The sequence below is a fragment of the Drosophila serrata genome, unplaced genomic scaffold, assembly GCF_035046125.1.
Source record: "Drosophila serrata isolate PLE 108 unplaced genomic scaffold, ASM3504612v1 contig_188, whole genome shotgun sequence".
In the NCBI taxonomy this organism is placed as follows: Eukaryota; Metazoa; Arthropoda; class Insecta; order Diptera; family Drosophilidae; genus Drosophila; species Drosophila serrata.
In genome coordinates this window covers 1-11,459 of record NW_028257086.1, presented here as the reverse complement: position 1 = coordinate 11,459, position 11,459 = coordinate 1, and the positions used below count along the sequence as shown (strand labels likewise).

At 38.8% G+C, this 11,459-nt stretch overlaps 1 protein-coding gene across 1 annotated transcript; it reads left to right on the top strand.

Annotated features, from left to right (window-relative positions):
• The first annotated feature begins 1,481 nt into the window (after positions 1 to 1,481).
• Positions 1,482 to 2,477, top strand: LOC147644310 (uncharacterized). The gene is made up of 4 exons (XM_086829184.1): positions 1,482 to 1,565; positions 1,840 to 2,069; positions 2,126 to 2,236; positions 2,300 to 2,477. The coding sequence occupies exons 1-4, from the start codon at positions 1,482 to 1,484 to the stop codon at positions 2,439 to 2,441; spliced, it is 567 nt and encodes a 188-aa protein (XP_086685310.1). The 3' UTR covers positions 2,442 to 2,477.
• Positions 2,478 to 11,459: the final 8,982 nt, after the last annotated feature.

Genomic DNA, 11,459 nt, shown 5'->3' with positions numbered 1-11,459 from the left:
CTAATACCTCCTCCCAACCTTGAAGGTCGGTGCTGGAAAAGATGAAGGTTGGTCATGGGCCATGTAGCCGATGCTATGGTGATTCCGCTCCCATCCGCTGCCACGAATCTGGCCACAGCTAGGTCAGGTGTGCTGAGATTGGGGCAGAAAAAAGAAAAAAAAAAGGAAAGGTTGGCTTACCTTCATCTCCTGTTCCGCTCTGAGGATGGTCCAGTCCTCTGTATGGACGTCCGGCCTTCAGACAGGCAATTACCCTGGCGTGGTCGGTTTGCCCCTTCGTAACCATATGCGAGCTCTGGCTCTTCTTCTCTCCCTGATGTGGACTTGCCTAATCTTAAGGCCAGCACCCGTCGTCACATCTGATGACCCGGTGAGGCGAAAGAGGGAATGGGACCGGTCCGAATGCTAACCAATCTATCGGTTAACATGTCGGCCAATTTTGCCTTAATCTCCTCCCACATCTCCGACAGCAGGCGACCGTCGGCATGGTGCTCATATACTAGAGCCATAGCCAAACTGTCTCTGGCCACCTCGCTGAACGTCTTTGCGTTGCTGACAAAGTTTATATTTCTCGGCTTGCCCGGTGGGTCCTTCGCCCTCTTAGATGTGCTCTCGCTCATTTCCTGTGATTTAATGCGCTTCGCCTTCGAGGGCTGGAACGCCGACGGGCTTGCCGTTTTGTACGCCTCGAGTTCCGCGATCTCCGTAAGGAATTTGGCCTTGTCCTCGGCATCCCGAGGGTCGGTCTTGCCCTTAACTCGTTTTTGGCCATCTTGCCGATAACAAAGCGGGCTCTGTTGACCCTCGCTCGTCTCTGTTGGTGAGACATTTTCGCCATCTTTGAGGTGGCCTCGGCCTCAGCTTCTTCTCGTCCATTGTTGACTGTTTTTGGAGTTTATCCTCTCGCGTGAGTTCCGAAGCTTTTGTTGGTCATATTTCATACATATTTAATATTTCATATATATGGGCCAGAGGGGTTTGGGGCACTGAAACAAGTCGACCGCAGCTTCGCCCCAAAACTGCGGCATGGCCACTTACGACCCAGGGTTGCCTGGCCCTGGAAAGGCTCCCTACAGAAGCACCGCTAAATCCCTCAGCTGCGGACCTAGAAGTCCCTGGGCACGGGTCGCTTTACACACCTGACCTGAGGGGAGTCTGTTCAATTCTATACAATATGGTATGCTACAGTGACCTGCTTTGCTGATCTTCGAAAAAAGCGAGAGTCCCGCTGGAACTTTTCTTCAAGCGGTGAGCGATGCATGATAGAAAACTATGTCGAGCAGGGATACCCTTATCCGTAGACCCCAGTTCAGTAAGAAGGCAATCAGTACCTGAATCGAACGCTGCTCCGTTCAACGTAGAATTCTGTGCTGAGAAATTTCCCGGAATTTCGTCGGACTTCGTGTTGAAAAAATATCCTGAAAGGGAAATACCTCAGCACAGAACTCAACGTTGAACGGAGCAGCGTTCGATTCATGTACATGAATGCCGCGCTTGCCGTTTTGCTGAACTGGGGACCATGCATATGGCCATCCCTGCTCGACATAGTTTTCTATCCAGAATCGGTCACCACATAAAGCAAAGTTATTAGACCATTTACTCCTCTCTCTCTCTCTTTCGCACTGTTCTTAAAAGTTCCCTTCCTTCTTTACTACTAAAAAATGTTTTTTTTTATATAACTTATAGTATAGTATAGTATAGTATACTATAGTATAGTATAGTATAGTATAGTATAGTATTGTATAGTATAGTATAGTATAGTATAGTATAATATAGTAGAGTATAGTATTGTATATAATAGTATATAAAATATAAAACTATTTTTGTAAACAATTTCAGTTTATTGCTGGTATTGGCATTCCAGCTAATCTCGACTATGAATCACTCACAATGGGTTATGTCTTAAAAGCAGAATTTTACCTACCTTATAATGAAAGCATATTCCGTCAAAACCCACTATTTCCTGAATACAAAAAAAAAAGTTTCAAAAACGCTGTAAAGAAAGAAACGCATATTAAGGACGGGTTTCGATGGCAAATGTATGATTTTATGGAAAGTCGGCTAAACAGGTAAATTGAGATAAACTAAGAGTCGGATTCACATTATGTCTTGAATTTTTACATAGTTTCGGATTTAACGGCCATTCCTGCTTATTACAAATCATTTGCGACATGAAAAGAAAAGCGATCGCTCAGGACTTTAGCACAGCAGTAGAACTTCTATTTTTATTTCTAAGGTGAGTAATATTTTGAAATATTTTATATATATAAATTATAAATATGACCAAATATATTTGCAGCCCTTCTTCTACTTTAAACTCTGATACTGGGCATGCGCATGATTATATCATTGCAGAAAATGAAGGGTTCCTCAGGAACTGTTTCAAATATGATTGCAGTATAAAGATAATCGATTTATTTTCATTCGCTCCAACAAATTGACACCCAATCAAATACAAAGTGTTTAATTATTATTAAGTTCCAGCAAATATATATGCCCATATAAAGACCTTAATTTCTTATCAAAGAGTACATGGAATAAAATCCTGAGCATGATAAAAATATGGTCCCTAAGCCTCCGAGCGATCTGAAGTAAAGAATTGTATACGTCCCAAGGGACCATTGAAGGCGATTTACGTATTAGCAAGACAAGTTAAGTAAAAATATGAATTTATCTTTAAAACCATTTTTAATAAACGCTAACAACACTGAATTAATTTTATTATTGACTTTTACGGTAATATGAATAAGTATTGTATTACAAAATAATACTCAATCCAAAACTTTACAACTACATATATACACATTTCTAAAGCGATATTTTCAACAAATAATTTGCAGAACGAAATTTCTTTTAGTCGTTAAACGAGCTTGGAGTACCTGAACAAAACTCGGTAAAGTATTAGCTAAAGATAGATACAAGCTGATTAAATTTATAATTCATTTATTCCTACTGGTGGGCAAACATGGACAAACGATCTTTGAAACTGCTGAAACTACATTTGACTTAAGCAAGCTAGAGCGAAAAAAGATCGAATGAATCATTAAATCATTGGGTCTCATGCCTTCCTTAGCGCCATCTCGAATCGTTAAGAAAAGGAAGGATAGCTGCAATCATGGGCTTACTTACTTCTCATAGCGATTCAAATTGGTAGGCACCGAATAGACGCATTCTGCTCTTGTTTATCAATATACCCCGTACGTCAATATTGGTCTTACTACTACTGTGTAGAGCAACATTAAGATAATTCAGTGTAGTCCAAACATTTTCTCACAAGAGTGCATTTTTGCATTTTTGCTTTCCTGACTCTCTCCTCAATGTTAAGCTTCCATAAGAGCATCACTCCTACTTATATCGCTTATTCTGATTGTTGTATTTAGATGCCATATATCTTGGAAATTTTGGTATTTGAATACCTGTACTCTGTGAGTACATTTAGTTCCAACTTGCTTTGATTAATAATAATATAAAAATAGATATAATATAATTATTACGAATAATCACATCGGGGTAAGGTTCTGATACCATTAGCACCACTTCGTCGGCGTATGCTAATGCTTTCACTCCGTACAATTAAGTTCCTTTAATATGTGGTTAATGTGTGGATCAGTCGGAGAAAGGGCCATAAAACTTCGCCATAAGGTGCGCCTCTCTTTACGCTTGAGCTGAGTGCCGCCCAGGTTGGCTGTGCTCGTCTTACTCGTGACCAGAACCTTTCCACTCACTGATGTCTCTCTAAATATATATAAATACTAGCTGTACCCTGCCACGTTTCTCTGTGGCATATTGTGGTTAAGAGGGCACTTCTGAATACGTCAATGTTCCGGCAAAATCATCTTCCTGGCATAAGGTGAAGAAGGCAGTCAGAGTTGTCGCTGGTGGATTCAGGACTCTTTCTTGCACATTTCTTTCTGTGAAATAGATACGTTGACCATTCTCCAAATGGACTGCCAAGTGAACTAAAGCTGGATAGCGTTCATGAATGGGGAACGAACAAATTCTCCATGCAACCTCGTTGCTGCTTATGTATCTTCCAGCCTGGTATTGAGATATTTCATCGACAACTCGTACTGCATTGCTGTCCCCATTTTCTGCCTGAACACCAAAAACTGCCATATCGCTGCCTTTATTCACGTACTTGCAGATATATTTAATCGATTTCACGGAATTGCAATATTCTACGTTGATGTGCGCTTTGTATGATTTTGACAATAGTGGTGAGTATGGAACCACCCAACGATTGTCTACCTCAATATTACCAATTCTCATGTTTAAAGTTGCCGAAGTCCCTCCATCTTCAGTTGACAGTCTCCTATACAGAGGATATCCATCGTCCCCTGTTACGGTGTTGGCTGTAAATGCTCGAGGATATCGCTTGGAACACTTCCCGACTACCATGCATGGTGAACTTCGGTTGAGGGTACCACATGGGCATGTTCTTGATGACAACTGCATGCAAATCTGTATCAATTGTCAATTTCGTCTGGACTAATTTTATCATACAGCCAAATCAGTATGTGCGCATGCGGCAATCCTCTCTTCTGCCATTCTACTGAATACATCCAGCACCGCACAGATCCAAAAACTCCATGTTTCACAATGAAATCCATCAGTGACTTGAGCTTGAGTCTGAAAACACGGGCTGTGATGTCATGCCTATTCCTATATGATTGTCCAGGAAATAACAGCTGTACTATCTCGTCCCAAGCTGGATTGCATGTGAAGGTGATAAATAAATCTGGACGGCCGTAGCAACGAACATATGCCATGGCATCTTGAGCATATTCATGCATGTGGCGTGGACTACCTATGTATGAGGATGGCAAAATCGTGAGCTTTCCAACGTTGGTTGTATTACGGTCATTCATCACAGCATCCCGCAAATGGATATATTCCTCGGACCGAAGTTTCTTCTGATGCAATCGGAGGAACAGCAAACGTTCTGTTTCAATTTTTGCATACATATCGACAATGTACTAATGAAACAACTGACGACATTTCAATATATGATTGCAATCGGTCCTCCGAACCATTAACCTGTATGAGTAAAAGTTCATCGCGCTGCACTTTTTATTCGTTTCTACACCATTGACTGGATCTACCATCTTCACATTGAAATGGTATCCATCGGCACCATCCCAGAAGATTAGTGGATACTGCAAAGCATCGGACAAAAGCTCAAGTCAAGAGAATGGTCAACGTGTCTATTTCACAGAAAGAAATGTGCAAGAAAGATTCTTGAATCCGCCAGCGACAACTCTGACTGCCTTCTTCACCTTATGCCAGGAAGATGATTTTGCCAGAACCTTGATGTATTCAGAAGTGCCCTCTTAACCATAATATGCCACAGAGAAACGTGGCAGGGTACATCACATCACAGCATCCCGCAAATGTATATATTCATCGGACCGAAGTTTCGTCTGATTCAATCGGAGGAACAGCAAACGTTCTGTTTCAATTTTTGCATACATATCGACAATGTACTGATAAAACAACTGACGACATTTCAATATATGATTGCAATCGGTCCTCCGAACCATTAACCTGTATGAGTAAAAGTTCATCGCGCTGCACTTTTTATTCGTTTCTACACCATTGACTGGATCTACCATCTTCACATTGAAATGGTATCCATCGGCACCATCCCAGAAGATTAGTGGATACTGCAAAGCATCGTAACAACGGTGAGTTTCTGCGACGTTTACCAATCGATCGTTTCATCGATGGAGAACAATATCTCGAGGTTGAAACTGATCCCCGACTATGACAATTGCCACTTCATCTATAGTTGGAGCATTATATCTCTTGATATGTTCTCCAGCAGGCGTTTTGTCTGCATGAATGACAATTTTATGGGTATCCGAAGGCATCATATCGATTGCTGTTTTGAATAAAAGCACCAAATTGTTCCGTTCGTGAAAAAGCTTCTGTAGCTGCGAAATAATGTGCCTCTTCAGCGTATTTAGGTATTGATTCCATAACGTGCATCTACTTCATTTCCATCATCACCAAGAAAAAGAAATTTGTGTTCGCTGTCTGGGAACGGAAGCAGGGAACCGGCTTTATGATAGATTTGTCCTTTGATTTTAAAAGTTGGCATGAATTGTGCAGTTATAATTTCCGCACCAAATGACGTCATTTGAAAGCAAGAGTTGTATTTCCTAATGTTCGACAGGAAATGCTTCGATTCTGCAGTAGATCCAGCGAATAGAGAGTGCAGAGGCTCTGGTGGTGCTTCAAGTTGAGGCAATTCCACTTTCCCGGAAGCGCAACACAATCCTTTTGGTTCGTTTTTGAATTTGAGAGCCTGACGGTATATGCAGACCTGATGCATTCGTCCAATAACGACATTCGATTCGAGCTGTAATCAATAGTTGGATTATATCTGAATGCAAGACGATTGTATTGCAGGTTTTGATCTTCTGCAAGCTGTAAACGCGCTTCAGCTACCCTTGCCCTGTCGCGTTCATTATTTTGAGAGTGAATCAAATCGATTGCTGCAGAACGCGACTGCCTAACTCTCAATCGTTTTCTCTCAAGCCTATCTGCTCGTCTTTCTGCTGATTCCTCGTTACTTACTTACTTACTGAACCTGAACAAAAAAATAAAATTTTTTCTCCAATTCCTTATTTAAATTTTTTTGAATGTTTGACAGGAAATGCTTTGATTCAGCTGGCTGCCTGTAGAGGGTGCAGCAGTAGGGGCACGGGGAAACGCGAAAAAAGTGATATATTCGCAAATGCAGATAAGCTATTAACATCAAAAGTAGACAATAACCAAGCTGGAACCTCAACGCATGTTCTCTAAAAATTTGGGCTTAAACGGTTCAGAACTATTCAAGTCTATGAAGGATGTAGACACGAACAGAGCATTTTTATATCAATTGTAGTATGCACATATATTGAATACCCACTGTACCGAAAATACTTAAAGGGTACACACTGTAACACTTTGTTGCAGTGTTTACATATTTCAAAATCCCGGTCATAACTCCTAAGTGGCCGAAATATGATCCGATCGTTATGACTTAGCCCACACACGGTAAATGCTAGCGTCGGCATAATTGCAACGAACGGACAGCATATGCATACCCCTCGCGTCTACACTTGAGAGCGCATAGCAATATACATAAGTATATAGATACGTAGCCGTCTCCCGCCGCTGCCCGCGAGCAGCGCAGCTATGAGACTTAGCCTTAGTTAGACTTAAAGAATATTGTAAAAAGAGAGACATTTCGATCGTTGGAGCGGCACCATTGCTGCTCCAATAAACCAAACTCCAATAAATTGAGCGGAACCTTTTCTGCTCGATTAGACGTGTAGCCTGTAAAGCTACGCAAAAAAATAGGTAGGAAGCTTGTTAACTTAAATGCGCAGTAATGCGATAAGTAAATTTTCAACAGAAGATCTTTATAATTTTAATGAAACACAAATAAAAGTATATGCAAAACCCACCAAAATGACGTTGGACATAATATCAGTGGATTCCACTGCCAATGTCATCAACAAGGTAGAATCTAACAACGTTGATCTATATTGGGTACATGTACTTTTAGTATTCATTGTCGTTATTATGTGCGCCGCTGTTTTTTATAAGATTTACAAGCTGCATAATAATTGTCTGAAAAAAAGGTATATGAGCCGGGGAAATGACCTGGATAAAATATAAGCAGCAAAATAAATAAAAATAAGAAAAAATATATATAGCACAAACAACAGATTACACATAAATGTTAACACCTAAAAATCTAAGAAAATGAAATGAAATAAAAAAAAAATATAAAATAAAATAATAAATATAAAATATGTCAATATATTCCTCTCACAAAGTACGGCCAAACTAAGGGCATGGAATGGAACAAATTATACACAGAATTATCAAACATTAAAACTCATTTTGACAGATCATATAAGTCACTAACCCAGAATAGACCTATCCAAACGAACACGGTTAGGAAGCATGTTGAAATATTAGTAGAATGCTTTAATGAAGCACGAATGCTAATACATAAACACAGGGAAAGGTTAAATCAAGATCATTGGTCACAGGTATCGAAACTTTTGATTCGACTACGATCTAATTTAATATTTGTTAAACAAAAGTACAGTTTAGAAATATCGGTACCAACCGTTCTAAACACCCCAATACCAGTTGACACTGCACCTGACTCAGAATCAACAGAAGCGAATGAATCAGAGTCAGAAGAGATTCCCAAAGTAAACCTCAAAATAGAGGATGAAGATTTGAATAATCTTACTATTCCAGCGGTATACACTGATCTGGACAATTCAACAGATTCAGATACCTCCAGTGTAATAGAAAACAAAATAATTAACTCTGTAACAATGGCACAATCAAATATTGATTTTATTAATACAGCATCCAAGCTTATACCAGTTATTGATGGTAAGGCTGAAAATTTAACAAGTTTCATTGATGCTTTACAAATAATAGAATCGATAAAAGGCGAGCACGAAGAATTAGCTGTCTCCATAATAAAAACAAAGCTAAAAGGTGTCGCCAGAAATCTAATCGGTAATGAGACAACAATTACTGAAGTGATTTCTAAACTAAGAGGCAACGTCAAGGGCGAAACTGTAGAAGTATTATTAGCGAAGCTGATGAACCTACAGCAGCGCAATAAAACTGCTAACCAATATACACAAGAAATTGAGCAGATGACGAAAGCCTTAGAAGGTGCATATATAACGGATGGTTTACCTTTAGAGCTAGCCAGAAGTTATTCCACGCAACATGCAGTCAAAGCAATGACTAAAAATTGCACAATCGATAAGGTAAAACTTATCATGCAAGCTGGCAACTTTAGTACTATGAACGATGCTGTTTCCAAATTTGTCAATAGTTGCACCGAAGTAACTGGACAGTCAAATACTGTCCTATATTTCAAGAATTATCCACAGCGCGGCTCAAATCGCGGACGTGGAAATTATAGAGGTAATTCTCGTGGTAATTACAATAACTACAACAACAATTACCAAAATAACAACAAAAACTACAACAACCAAAATAACAGGGGAGGACGAGGCCAATATAGAGGAAACTATAGAGGCGGTGGAAACTCGTACCAAGGCCTCTATGGCAATAATCAAAGCAATGTCAGAATTGCACAAAATACTAAACAAAACACTTCGGGAAACTCCCAAAGCCCTTTAAATACTCAATAATAAAAGAAGTCAGAGTTCACACCATTAATCTCAGTCAAAATATATTCGTTTCATTTTTCAATGTAGCTACTGGAAAAGAGCTTATCTTTTTAATAGATACAGGTGCAGACATTTCCATTTTAAAAGAAACTTCGGATAACTTCCAAAACATCCAAGATGATCACATCATAGACATAAAAGGCATAAGTCAAGAAATAACCAAATCCAAAGGTTTAGTTTCTTTGGAGATACAGACAACTAAATACATAATTCCACACGATTTTCATATTCTAAATTCACATTTCCCAATTCCATGCGATGGAATAATAGGCATCGACTTTATAAAAAAATTCAACTGTCAATTAGACTTCAAGCCATCTGAAGATTGGCTTATAATTAGACCCAATAACTTAAAATTTCCAATTAATGTACCAATAACTCATAGTTCTGGCAATAATTTAATACTTCTGCCAGCAAGATCCCAAGTTGTTCGGAAAATTGAGCTTAACTCAAAAGAAGACAGTGTATTTATTCCAAATCAGGAAATTCAGCATGGCATTTATATTGCAAATACCATAGCAACATCTTATAATGCCTTCATAAGACTACTAAACACAGCAAATACCGACCAAGTAGTCAGTACTGATAACCTAACATATGAATCACTTTCGAACTACGATGTAGCCAACACAAATTCAGACAATAGGAAAAAATCCGTACTATCACAACTTTCAAAAATCTTCCCTTCACAGTTCAAGTCACAGCTTTCTAGCTTATGCACCCAGTATAGCGATATATTCGGATTGGAAACCGAATCAATAACCACAAATAATTTTTATAAGCAGAAACTGAGATTAAAAGATGATGAACCCGTATATATAAAGAACTATCGAAGCCCACATAGTCAGGTGAACGAAATACAAAAGCAAGTAGGTAAATTAATCTCTGACGGGATTGTCGAACCGTCAGTATCTGAATACAATAGCCCATTGTTACTTGTTCCTAAGAAATCATCCCCCGGGTCAAATGTTAAGAAATGGCGATTAGTAATTGACTACCGCCAGATAAATAAAAAATTACTATCTGATAAATTCCCATTACCTAGAATTGATGACATTTTAGATCAACTAGGTCGAGCAAAATACTTTTCATGTCTTGACTTAATGTCAGGATTCCATCAAATTGAACTCGAAAAAGGCTCAAGAGATATAACGTCCTTTTCAACGAGCAACGGCTCATATCGTTTCACGCGATTACCCTTTGGATTAAAAATAGCCCCTAATTCGTTTCAGAGAATGATGACTATTGCGTTCTCTTACCTAGAACCTTCTCAAGCATTCCTTTATATGGATGACTTAATAGTAATTGGCTGTTCCGAAAAGCATATGCTTAAGAACTTAACAGATGATTTCAGAAATGTAGAAAGTACAACCTAAAGTTACATCCAGAAAAATGTTCATTTTTTATGCATGAAGTGACTTTTCTAGCTCATAAATGCACTGATAAAGGAATACTTCCAGATGACAAGAAATACGATGTCCAGTTCCGCATGACGCGGACAGTGCTAGACGTTTCGTAGCATTTTGTAACTATTATAGACGTTTTATAAAAAATTTCGCCGACTATTCACGGCACATAACAAGATTATGTAAAAAGAATGTTCCTTTTAAATGGACGGATGAGTGTGAAAATGCATTTCAATACTTAAAAACAAAACTTATGGAACCTACTTTGCTACAATATCCAGATTTCACTAAAGAATTCTGTATAATAACAGATGCAAGTAAGCAAGCATGTGGAGCGGTTTTAACTCAAAACCATAATGGTCTCCAACTTCCCATTGCATACGCATCAAGAGCATTTACAAAAGATGAAAGTAACAAATGTACTACTGAGCAGGAATTAGCTGCAATTCATTGGGCGATATTACATTTCAGACCATATATATTGGAAAACATTTCTTAATAAAAACAGACCACAGACCTTTAATATACCTGTTCTCAATGATCAATCCCAGTTTAAACTGACACGTATGAGGCTCGAACTAGAAGAATACGATTTTACAGTCGAATATTTAAAGGGAAAAGATAACATGAAGCTGATGCTTTATCAAGGATAACCATCAAAGATCTACAAAATATAACTAGAAATATATTGAAAGTCACTACCAGATATCAAAGTAGACAAAAATTCCGCGCGGAAAATCAAAAACAAGAATTGCCTATGCAATCTTCAAATAAAGCTTCTAAGCCCAACGTATACGACGTCATAAACAATGATGAAGTACGTAAAGTA